This window comes from Carettochelys insculpta, chromosome 11, assembly GCF_033958435.1.
Source record: "Carettochelys insculpta isolate YL-2023 chromosome 11, ASM3395843v1, whole genome shotgun sequence".
In the NCBI taxonomy this organism is placed as follows: Eukaryota; Metazoa; Chordata; order Testudines; family Carettochelyidae; genus Carettochelys; species Carettochelys insculpta.
Genome location: NC_134147.1, coordinates 2,002,740 through 2,015,000, shown reverse-complemented (window position 1 = coordinate 2,015,000; position 12,261 = coordinate 2,002,740). Strand labels below are relative to the sequence as shown.

The 12,261-nt window shown below is 57.1% G+C and overlaps 1 protein-coding gene across 2 annotated transcripts in view; it reads left to right on the top strand.

Annotated features, from left to right (window-relative positions):
* Window positions 1-12,261, top strand: part of CACNA2D2 (calcium voltage-gated channel auxiliary subunit alpha2delta 2) — a 521,624-nt gene that overhangs the window by 455,566 nt on the left and 53,797 nt on the right. For both annotated transcript variants that reach the window (XM_075005174.1, XM_075005172.1), the window contains exons 9-11: window positions 9,663-9,713; window positions 10,140-10,239; window positions 11,950-12,108. In XM_075005174.1, the coding sequence (XP_074861275.1) occupies window positions 9,663-9,713; window positions 10,140-10,239; window positions 11,950-12,108 (310 nt within the window). The remainder of the gene's footprint in view (window positions 1-9,662; window positions 9,714-10,139; window positions 10,240-11,949; window positions 12,109-12,261) is intronic.

Below are 12,261 nucleotides of genomic sequence, written 5' to 3'. Positions count from 1 at the left end.
CGGCGTGGGACGTGCTGCCGGCGGCACGGGCCGGCGTGGGACGGGCTGCCGGCGGCACGGGCCGGCGTGGGACGGGCTGCCGGCGGCACGGGCCGGCGTGGGACGGGCTGCCGGCGGCACGGGCCGGCGTGGGACGGGCTGCCGGCGGCACGGGCCGGCGTGGGACGGGCTGCCGGCGGCACGGGCCGGCGTGGGACAAGCTGCCGGCTCAGATGTCTGCACTGAGTGGAGGTGTCACTTCCTTTTGAGGCCGGGTCTGCGCCGTTTGCAAGTGGCAGGCAGAGCTCCCGAGAGCGCCCGCCTCCCTTGGGCTGGAGGGCAGGGCAGGAGGAGGCCATGCTGCCTTTGTGTGCAGTCCACACAGACCCGCTGTCCCCACTCTTGTTCTGCCACTTAGGGCCAGTGGTGCCCTGGTGGACCAGGGTCTATCGGAGATGATGGGGTTACAACCCTAAAAATCGGTGTCCTGCCTCTTTCCCGCCATCCCTTCAGGAGCCAGTACAATGTTCTTTGTTCCTCCTTGAGATCCGGGGGCACAGAGGGGGCCTAGCTGCTTTCCCCCCTTCCAGCAGACCCGTCGCAGCCGTTCTCCCTCCTGGGTTCAGAAGAAGAAACACCCGTACACCCTAACCCAGGGGTCAGCGACCTGCAGCTCCAGAGCCCCTCGCAGGCTGGCTCCTGCAGCTCTCTGCCCTGCCTGCAGCAGTGATGGAGCTCAGTGGAACTGGGGTAGCGGCCGGCAGGAGGGATCCAGCCCTTAAACCTGTTCCCGTGAGTTCCGTTTTTGCAGCGTGGCAGGGCAGGGACCCGCCCGCACGGCACCTGGGGGAGTGAGCGGGGAGGGGTGGCTGGAGCCGGGCAGCCACAGTAGGAAGGAGGAAGAGATGGGGGAGGGGCCTCCTGGGAGCCGAGAGCAGCTTCCCTCCCCGCGAGCCCAGCGCCTCCTCTCGCTGCAGCTGCAGCCCCTCCCCGTTTCCACTGGCAGCCATGGCCCAGTGCAAGCTCAGCTCTGCCAGGACCTGGCCCAGCTCCCCGGTGCAGGTGCCGCTATGTGGGGAGGGGCTGGGAAAGGTGCCGGGGCTTTCTGGCCTGAGAAGTTGGGCAGGGAGTCCCAGAGCGCGTGCGGGGAGAGAGCAGCTGGGGGGAACATAAGATCTGGGTTCAGTGGGCAGCTGGGGCAGAGCGGCTGAGGCGGGTTAAGCCTCGGGACGGGGGATAGTTTGGGGCTGAGAGGGGTTAAGCTGGTTTGCGTGCAGGGGGAAAGTTTGGGGACTGGGTGGATTTGGGGGCTGAGGCGGGTTGAGCCTGGAAATGGGAGTAACTGAACTTTCTAATGGTACAGCTCCTCGCGTGTGGCTCTTCTGAAAGCGGGTGACACAAAGCTCAGCTGGCCCTTATTTAAGGGCTGTCTCGTATTCACACCCTGCAGCTCTTCAAGTGTTGATTTTGTAACTGAATTTGAAAAAGTGGCTCTTCCGGTTGCAGGCACCTGCCCTAAGCCGCGCCTTGCCGCAGAGGTAGGACTCAAGACCCAGAACAAAGTGCCAGGCCCTGCACTGCCCTGGCCAGCATGCCCACAGCCTGGGAGAGAGGAGCCGGCTCTTTTACAGCTGGAAAACAGCTGTGCCCTAGGCAGCGTGCGAAGCAAAGGGGATGAGTGATCCATAGCTACAGGCAAGGCAGAGACTCAGCCTCCTCCCCAAAGAAAATATAATCACTTCCAATTAGCAAACATGGGAACTCGCCAGGGCCTGTCCATTTACAAATAGTTCCCGGTAATGGGGCGTAATCAGCAGCAATTCAGCACTAATTTACACTGGGCCAGATCCTGTTCACGTCAATGAGGAAGCTGCCTTTGATGTCCACCAGGGCAGGATCAGGCTCTCGCTGAGCAGTGTGTAGACAGGGCATGACTACATGCTTAACAACTGGGTGTGGGAGCAGCTGTGGCCTGGTCTGAGTCTGTGCAGCACCTGGCGCAGCTGGTCCTGGCCTCTGGCTGCTGCTCCGACCTATAACCCCATTACAGATAAGCAACGACTGCTAATGCCATTCTCAGGGCTCTTCTGGCCTCAGTCTTCAGCAGGGGATTTGGGTTGCGATGGAGTCCCTGGGAATAAATACCCAGCTCGCGGGAGCCCATAAGAATAATGTCTGTTTCTGCCAGTAGCCTGGCACCTGCTGAGATCTCGCTCTGGGCTGAGAATGCAGCACAGCCGTCCCTTCTTACAGCTCCTCCGCGGCTGGCTTTCCTAGGGCCTCACGTGCGTGGAGCCCTAGTGGGGGACGGCAGGTCCCACTGAGGAGTCTGGCCCCCACCTAACACAGCCAGGAGCACATTCGGGCACCGTACCAGTGCAGGTAGTGGGTGTCGCTGCCACAACTAGCGCTGTGAGAGCGGAGGGTGCAGGGCATTTAGGGGTCTTAATATAAGCAGAGCTGTACGCAGGGAACAAAGCAGGGCCCAGTGCCACGCGGCCTTTTCTGTGGCTTTGTTCCAAACTGAGTCTTTGTCCTCCGTCCCGGCTGGAGGAGACCACGCCTCCCATTGTGAACCCACAGCTCTAAAACGCTTCCACTGCGGAGACAGAGCCAGCATCTGCAACTGCACAGACGAAGGCGGTATAGATACGCAAGTAGCATAGAGAGACTCGGGCATTACCAGCTCTTATTAGACACCTTACCTGGCCCACGTGGCACAAGATTGGGTGCAAACCTAGTAGAGCGATGACAGAAATGGCGTTATTGTGGAAGTCCAGTAGCATCACACTCTGAGGACAGACCATGGGAGAGTGAGAACAGACCCCGTTTGCATTGGAAAGCTGGATTACCTCTGCTTTTAGTGCACGCGCAGAACTGGCACGTTTGGCGTTCCAAGCGAAGGGCGAAGATCTGGCAGGAAATCATAACTCGTGTGCTGAGAGTGCCGGTCAGGACCACGCTGTGCTGGCTGCTCTACAGAATGTACTACAATGTCTCCCCTCCTTGTGGCTCGCCTGCACGCAGACCCCTGCTCACCAGTTCTCCTCGAACAGCCGTGCTGCAAAGTAGGGTTCCCTGTACGCCAAGCACTCGTGCAGCCACGCAGGAGAGAATCCAGCACCGCCCAGCTGATTACCAGAGTGCCCACCGCGAGGGTTGTGTTTTCTTACTGGTGCACATTCGCGCATGCCTCGGTGCACAGAACGTTTATTCTGCGTGTGGGTGGAAATGATTAGCGGGAACGCGGCGGCAGGGCCGCTCAGCAGCCATGTTCAGACAGGGGCTGCAGTGACGGGTTTGGCGCTGGGATTTCTGGGCGTGTCGTGTCGCTCAGGGTTCTTTGTGCCTCACTGACTGGAGCCGTTCGAGGAATTGGTTTGTGGCGTACTGCAGGAGAACGCGTCTCGCCTTCCCATTGCAGAAGCGGTGCTGGTCAGTGCCAGCACATTTAGCTAAGCCCCACGTGCTCCCTGCTCCAGGCTGATCCATCCAGGGCTGCTGGAGGGGGCTGGTTCTTCTGGAGAAGCAGGTCCCACGTGTGGCAGGAGGGTACGGACAGAGGGTCTGCGCGAGGGCAGGTAGCATTTGCACAGCCATCGCCGGCCTCGGGAGCTGGCAGCGGGGCTCAGGTGCGGTGGGAGACAGCCCCGGCCCGGCACAGCTTGCGGGCTCGCTGTTTTAAGACAGGCAGCTACAGCAGACGGGGCGCACAAAGAGACAGTGGGGTGATACCACTCCGCCAGCGGTGCACCAGTGCCCAGTGGTTTGCAGGCATCACAGTGGAGGGCAGCCTGCTGCTGCACGGGGAGGTGCTTGTGCAGATGCGTCAGTCTTAAGGTTTTGTGGGAGACCTGTGGGCTGGATGTTGGGTTCTGCTTGTGGCCCCTGATCCCAGTTATGGAGCTTTCGCCCTCATGCTGCGCAGCGGGAGGCAGACGGCCCCTTTTGTGTGTGCTCTTTAAACGGGAGGAAGAGGTTTTCCTAATTGTTCTTAGGAGGCGGGTTTGGGGGGAGGTTTTTCCTCCCCACCAGCAGCTAAAAATAACCTAATCAGGGCTGGCCTTTGAAAGCACCAGGGGGCAAACAGCATCTTAATCCGTGCACGACTGCAGCAGCCTCACCGCCGCTCTGAAAGCAAAAGGGGGCAGAGGACAAGGTTAGCATTTGGAACTCCTTACGCCGATCCGAGAGGGAGTCGATTTGCAAGGCCATGCTGCACCCGCCCCGTAGCTTTCCTGGAGAGCTAGCACCTCGGCCCTTCGGCTGGGCAAGGGGCTGTGGCAGCTGAGGACCTTGGCATTTGCACAACACACCACTGGGGGACGGAGACCTGGATTCAGCACTGAACTGGGCCCGGTTTTTGGCTCATTAGCTCATACCTACAGGGAGGTGACATGAACTCTGATCCACGCCCGCTCCACTGAGGCTGTGTACTGCCGAGCTCTGCCGTGGCACCCCTAGCTCAGCACTAGAACTGTTGCGCCCTGGAATACAGAGACTGCGGTTTGCCTGGATGTGCCACAGGGAGCACAAGCGAGAGGTCGGGTGCAGGGTTCCCTGGGAGCTGAGCGCTTGGGTGGCCGCCAAGGAGAAATTCACGTGCTGCCCTGCACCATGGTGGTGCCCATCCGCACGTGCCTCGTACACAACAAAATTTATTCTGCGTCAGTTGGAGGAAAATGCGAGGGAGCGTTGGTCTGTTTGTGTGGGTGGAGCGGGGTGAAGGCTATCCGGGAAGAGTGGCTCCAGAGGGCAGGGGAACAGGCAGTGCACAAGGAGTGGTGGTACCGAGTGCGAGCACCTGGCAGACTCTCCCAGGCACCTGCTCCATTTCAATCTCAGTTCACTGCATGGAGAGCAACTCAGCAGAGCACACACAGCCTCCATCTTCCCAGCCAGCGGCCGCCCTGACTTCAGGGCAGCCGCGAACTGGGCGTCCAGTCACACGGATTTCACAGCGCCATCCCCTGAGCAGCTGGGCTCGGCTAGAGGCGGAGAGGCTGTTCCCAAGCTCCTGGGCTGCCTGCAGGCCCAACTGCAGCATGTCCGGGTGTCCCGCACCCTCCCTCGACTTCGCATTGGGCAGGTATTTCCTCCCACCCAGCTTTTGTCCGATTCGTGGTGAGGGCTTGGCGCCACCCTGGAGCGCACCGTGCACGCGGCTGGATTATCGCACTTTAGGGAATAGGTGTCACAGGGCGTGGGGCTCACCAGGCCTTGTACCCCAGCCACAGGCAGGTGTGACTCTCACTCAGCAGGGAGAAGAGGAGGGTTATTAGGCAACAGGGACACAGCATAGAAGAGACTTGTCAGCACAAAAACCAGAAGCCATCAGTGCCATCCATCATGGGGAGCCCCAAGTCAGCACCCCAGCCCCCCTCCTCCCCAGCCAGCGGAAACTGTCCCACTCCCAGCTACCCGGTTCAGATTCAAACCACCAAGCCCCTCCTCCAGTCTTGTTTCTCCTTCCTGGGCAAAAGGTGTTCCCTGGGCACTCCCCACCACCCCTGTGCTGGGCTCAGGTTACAAAGGGCATCAGCCATTGTACCCCTACAGAAACAATCACACCCGAAACCCCCATCACCAGCGAGGTGTTGATGCAGAGCCTAGAGAAACTGATGCAGCTTCCCCTCCCTTGGTGTTCACACCTCCGGATCAACTGCTGGTAGTAAGCCTCAGCCTTGCTGACTGAGCTAACCTTGTTATCCCCAGCCTTGCTCTGGCTTATTTATACCTGGCCCTGCAGATTTCCACAGCCAGCATCTGATGAAGTGAGTCTTTGCTCACGAAAGCTCATGCTCAGAACTTTTCTGTTAGTCTATAAGGTGCCATAGGACCCTTCGTTGCTGTTAGAGAAACTGAGGCACACACCCACAGCTACTGCAGGACAGTGGGAGATGCAGCGTACCCAGGGAAATAAAATCCCCCAGTCCCACTTTGTCACAGGATGTTGTTCAGCCTCGCCTTTCCATTGTTTGAAAAATCACCACCGGCCTCAACATTTTCACCACGGACGCTTGTGGCCATGTACGTACCTGGCGCTGACCTGTTTGTGTCACAGTGTCCCCAGGTTTGTGCCAAGCCCGAGGAGAGATTCTGACTTCGTGAATTTGGGGGGCGAGGGGGGTGCTAACAAGATCTATAGCTGGCAGGCTCATCAGCTAAGCCAGAGGTTCCCAAACTTTTCTTATTGTGCCCCCGCCCGCCCTGGCCCTTCTCATCAGTGACACTGTGAAAGTGTCTTCTTCCAAGCATTCCCTGCCTTTAGCCAGCTGCCCAGAGCTCCCAGTGACCTACAGAAATAGTGCGATATCTACAGCTGAGAATGCCCTGGCTTGGTTCTGGGCAAGTTAGCCTCGAGAGCTGCTTGACAACTTGTCCCTGCTCTGCAGTGGTTGGAGGTGAGGGCCTTGTACCTCAGCATCTCTGGGTCCTCCTGGTGCATTTTGAAGTAAATTAACTTCTGTATTTTATGTAACAAATTCCCAGCACGTTTTAAAGCTTTCCCTGGGAAAATGCACTTAATGAAATAGTAAATGGTGCCTGCGTGCCCCTAGAGGTTTCTGACGTGCCCCCAGGAGGACACGTACCACAGTTTGGGAGCTCCTGTTGTTTGCTGTTTTGATATCATGTTTTATTTCCATTTGAACCAGATACAGTACTGAAGGGGGACCTGTCGCTGGCTGGAGCCAGTGCCATCTGCCCCTCCTGCCCAGCATCCCTGCTTCCAGGAAGGGTGTTTGGGTGTCGTGGGGGATCTCAGGGTGACGCAAGCCATCAGTGTGATGTGGCTGTGAAAAAGGCTAATGCGGCCCTGGGGTGCATCCGGCGAGGTATTTTCAGCAGAGGAAAGTGTCGATACCATTACGCCAGGCACTGCTGTGCACAGTTCTGATCTGCCTTGTTCTAGAAAGATGAATTCAGACTGGAATGGGTGCAGAGAAGGGCTGTGAGGATGAGCCAAGGAATGGCAAACCTGCCTTATGAGAGGAGCGCCTCAGAACTCGGCTTATCTAGCCTATGCAACAGAAGGCCAAGGGGGAGCTATGATTGCTTTGTATAACTATATCAGAGGGGATGAATACCTGCGAGGCCGAGGAGTTATTGGCGTTAAGCGCCAGTGTGGACACAGAACAAATACATGCGAACTGGCCATCACCAAACTTAGCCTTGACGTCAGGTGAAAGTTTCTAACCACCAGAGGAGCAAAGTTCTAGCGCAACCTCCCTAGGGGAGCACTGTGGATGAAAACTCTGACAGGCTTTGTTGTGAATGGGAACGGCAAAGCACAGCCTAGGAAAGGGTTAAACTAACCTGCCCCACAGGGAGGGGATTTGAGGGAAAGTGGCAAAGAGCCAACAGGGGCAAGAGAAAAGAGTCACACCTAAAACTGAAGCATAAGCTTTCATGGGTGTTTTTCAGAGGCGTCTGACAGAGAGGGTCTTTGCCCATGGAAGCTCATGCTCCAAAATATGTTAGTCTATAAGATGCCACAGGACTTCTTGTTGTTTTTGAAGATACAGACTAACTGGGCTACCCCTCTGATACCTAAAACCGAAGCACAGCAGCATCTCTCCTTTGTTCGAAAGCAGAGGCTGAGCAAAGAGGGGGATTTCTGCAGGGCTGGAGGGGAAGGAATGAGCTCTGCCAGAAGAGATCCCCGGGGCTCATCAGAAAGTGCGCATAGGAAGAAGCTGAGGTTGTCGCGTAAGGTTTACTGATTTCATTGTTTGGGCAGTTGGAAATTATGTCTCAGCTGGTTATTTGTTCCTTTTGTTCTTGCCTGTAATCAAGAATCTGACCCAGAGAAAAATCCCTGATTTTGCTTTTATTCATATTTCTGACACGAAGTCATTTACAATGCTTACAAAGAGAGTCGTATTTTCATAATAAAAGTTATTCTTTTTTCTTTAAGTACTGGTTTGTGTCCTGCAGGGCTTAAAACTACATGCCTGGCTGCAGACACGTTACCAGAGAGCTCACAGCTCCTTGTGGGGGTTTTTATGGGGTGTTCTTGTGTTTCTTTCCAACTCCTTGGGAAAAGAAGGTTGTGGGGGATTGTCCTCAGGGAAGAGTTTCCAAGTGATTTCTTTGCTGGAAAAGGGACTTTGTACACTGGGTGGTGGCAGCTACTGATAGATTTCAGGGAAAACTGAATGCAGGAAGGCTTTTCTCTCTCTCAGAACTGCAGGGACAGGGTCTGGTGGAGTTTTATGTAACTCACTCAAAGTGCCAAGGTGGGGAATCAGCCACTTGACAAGCTTCAAGACTGAACTTGATAAGTTTCCGAAGGAGATGGGCTGACAGGGCTTTCAACAATGGCGTGTGGCCCATCGGCGTCTGCCAGTAGCAGAAATCCCCAACAGACGGTGATGGGAGCTAGCCGGGGAGGGCTCTGAGCTACCTGCAGAGAAGTCTTCCCCAGGCATCTGGCTAGTGGGTCTCGCCCACGTCCTCAGGGTCTAACTGAACATCATATCTGGGGTCAGGAGGTGGATGCGGAGAGCCATGGATCATTTTTGCAGATGGGGATCCCAGCTTTGTATCGTAGAATCCTAGAACTCTAGGGCTGGAAGGCGTCTCAGGAGGTCATCTAGTCCAGTCCCAGGTCCAAAGCAGGATCAACCCCAACTAAATCATCCCAGCCAGGACTGCGTCAAGCTTAGAAACCTCTAGGGATGGAGATTCCACCGCCTGTCTCGGTAACGCATTCCAGTGCTTCACCACCCTCCTGGGGACATAGTTTTTCCTAATATCCAACGTACACCTCCCTCTCTGGAACTTCAGCCCATTGCTCCTTGTTCTGCTATCCGACACCACTGAGAACAGCCTCTCTCCATCCTCTTTAGAGCCCCCCTTCAGGAAGTTGAAGGCTGATATCAAATCCCCCCTCACTCTTCTCTTCTGCAAACTAAATAAGCTCAAGTCCCTCAGCCTCTCCTCTTAGGTCATGTGCTCCAGCCCCCTCGTCACTTTTGTTGCTCTCTGCCGAACCCGCTCCAATGCATCCACATCCTTTCTATACCGGGGGTGGGGGGGGCCAAACTGGATGCAGTGCTCCAGATGTGGTCTCACCAGTGCCGAGTAGAAGGGAATAATAACTTCTCTAGATCTGCTAGCAGTGCTCCTCGTAATGCACCCCGATACCCTGTTAGCCTTCTTGGCTCCCAGGGCACATGGTTGACTCATATCCAGCCTCTCATCCACTGTAATCCCCAGGTCCTTTTCTGCTGCACGCCTACTTAGCCAGTCAGTCCCCAGCCTACAACAGTGCTTGGGATTCCATGTGGGCCTCTGCCTCTGGGCCTTAGCTCTCCCGCACTTACGGTGACCAGGGCAGCCACCCAACAGCTGTGCTCGGAACCCAGGCGTGAGCTGAAAGAAGGGCTGCATTGTGCGTAGAGTTTGAAGTTTGCTGCTGCTTCATCGTGCTCCATTTTGCACTCTGAACCCAGACGCGCACAGCATCCCACTTAGGGTCCTGGGCTGCCTATTCCAGCCGGCTGCTCCTTGGTCTGAGAAGGAATTGAGACACACATCCCTGCTTTCCTCCACTGCTGTAATTCTCCCATCCCAAACCACCCTCCCCAGGTGGCCCAGGCTCCAGTGAGTGCCCAGCCCTTCCCCTGGTCAGCTGAGAGGCCCCAGCCTGATTCACGCCCTGTCTTTGCTCATTCCAGGTATATCCAAGGGGCCTCCTCTCCGAAGGACATGGTGATCATCGTGGACGTGTGAGTGTTGTATGAGAATCCCCCTCTCCAGATTCCTTTTGCGGCCCCGGGCCAGCTTGTGAAATTCTCAAGCGACAGGCTGCAAATGGGTGGAGCCGGCACAACTCTGTGCTTGTGGGGGGGTTGCTGGGCAGCATTCCCTGTACGCTGGCACATGCGCAGTGGCTCAGGAGAGATTCAGCTGCTGCCCAGCTGATTAGCAGGGCACCCTCAGTTTCTGTGGTGGTGCACGTCCCCCCAGGCCTTGGTGCACATAAAAATGATTCTGCACCCAGATGGGAACGATGAGAGGGGCCGTTGTTGCTGAGGACGGGGGGGGGGGTCGCTGCTCCTGCCCTGCTCCCCTCTGCGTTCCCTGTATTGCGCCCCCCAGAGCTACAGATCGCCTGGGGCCTCATCACAAGCTCTCCCCCTGTGCCTCCCCAGGAGCGGCAGCGTGAGCGGCCTGACCCTGAAGCTGATGAAGACGTCGGTCTGTGAGATGCTGGACACCCTCTCGGATGACGACTATGTCAATGTGGCTTCGGTGAGTGCTGCTGCGGGGCGGGGCGGGGCGGGTGGACCCCAGAGCATCCTTATGTCCATGGTCCAAGAACCTGCGCACCACTGTGTGGTCTCACTTGGGCCTCGTGCACCCAGAGCCCAGGACACGCGGTCCTCGCACGTCTCACCGAGAGCAGAGTTCCTGGTCTGCTTCACCTGGGGGCACCCCCCTCCCCCGCACGTCCAGGCTGGCTCTCACCCCAAGGCACCACTCCCTGCACCTTCCCAGTGCGGCGCGGCCCAGTAAGGGCAGCAGGTTGCACCTCGGGCACCAATCCTGCCCGTTTAATAGAAGCTGGTGACGAGTGGCAGCTCCCCACTCCTCGCGCTAGACAGCAGCAGGGATGGTTTGGCAACAAGGTAAACCGAGCAGCACTAATTGTCCTGTAACGTTTCTGTTGCTACCCAGCACACGGGGATTGCTCCCTAGCTCCTCTCTGCCAAGAGTAACCGCAGAGCTGCTCCGTGCTCTGGTAGAGGGCCGCTGGGCCGCTCAGAGCTCTGTCCCTCCGTCAGGAGCGCCACACAGTGAGGAGCAGAGAAACTGCGAGCCAGTCGTTTCTGTGCAGAGTAGTTAAACGCCAGTGAGCTGCTCTGCGTCTTGGCTGCAGCGCCTTGGGCGTCAGTCACGCGGAGGTGGAGTGAGTCGTGAATGTCACGGGTCAATGAATGGGCTCGCTGGGATTTGTACCCCAGTCCCACAGTGTTCTGTCCAAGTGCTGTGTCTCCATGCGTGGTGGCACTGGAGCTGGGGCCTATGTGACTCTTTGGACCAGCATCCCTGTGAGCTGAGTGTGGGGCGGCTGCCCAGGAGCGATTCGGGCGCCCCCAGGCAGCAGCATTTGTTCCACACGTGCCTCGGTGCAGTAACTTCAGGGACCAGGGTTTGGAAGTGTTGGCCAGTGTTTTCTCAGGTTGTTTGTGGGTTTTACATCGCCCTAAATCCAGGTGCCTCAAAGTCACACCCAGCTCCCAGCCCCCCGGAGGCCTGTGGGAAGTGAGTTTGTGAGCTCAGCGTGTGCTTTACCACCGTTAGCTAAAGGCCCAAGCAGCAGATGGGGCGTGGGGGGAGTCTGCTCTTCCATTGAATGGAACTCACAGGCCAGTAGTGGTCTGAGGACCTCAGATCTAGAGGGGACCCAGCTTCCCTCCCACCTGGTGCTTGGTCAGGCCAGGCTCCTCCCATCTGCCCGTCCCTGCCAGCCCCAGACCATCACTCTGCTAGCTCCTGGCTCTGCCCAGGCTTGCAGAGGACCCTGCAGATTTGAAGCCCAGCTCTCAGAGAGGTTGTGGAAACATTCTCCTGGTTCCTGCAGGCTGAGGTGCCCTCTGCTCCGTCCGGGATGGGTCTTTCTCTCTGTGGCACATGTGCCTTTTATTTAGCTGGATTTGTGTTGTTGCAGGCAGCACATTGGTACTTACACCAATACAGACCCATCCCAGCCATGTCCCGTACAAGAGCAGGCAAAATAACATGTAGCACAATAGGGCCCATGCGTCCTCAGGCGCCTCCGGCAGACGTCTGAACTGAGTGCCAGGCAATTGCCGTGGGGAGGGCGAGTCCCTGGTTCTCCTCCTGTCTCCTTTCCCACACCGGTTGCCTTTCCACTGGGGATCATCGCCTTGCTGCTACACGCCCCCTCCGCCCGCCAACGTGCTGTTACACTCGGCACCTTCCGCTCTTGCTTTCCAGTTCAACGAAAAGGCAAAGCCCGTGTCCTGCTTCAAGCATCTGGTCCAGGCCAACATCCGCAACAAGAAGGTCTTCAAGGAAGACGTGCAGGAGATGGTGGCCAAGGGGACAACTGACTATAAGGCCGGCTTTGAGTACGCCTTCGAGCAGCTGCAAAACGTGAGCGTGGGATTTGTGAGAGGGGGGCATTGGGGCTCAAACACGGGGGCCTCCCAAGGATGAAATCCCAGGCAGTTCCAGGCTTCAGACTCTGGGGGGACTGGGGTGGGGTTCTTCAGAAATCCGACTGGGGACATCCATTGAAATGCTGGG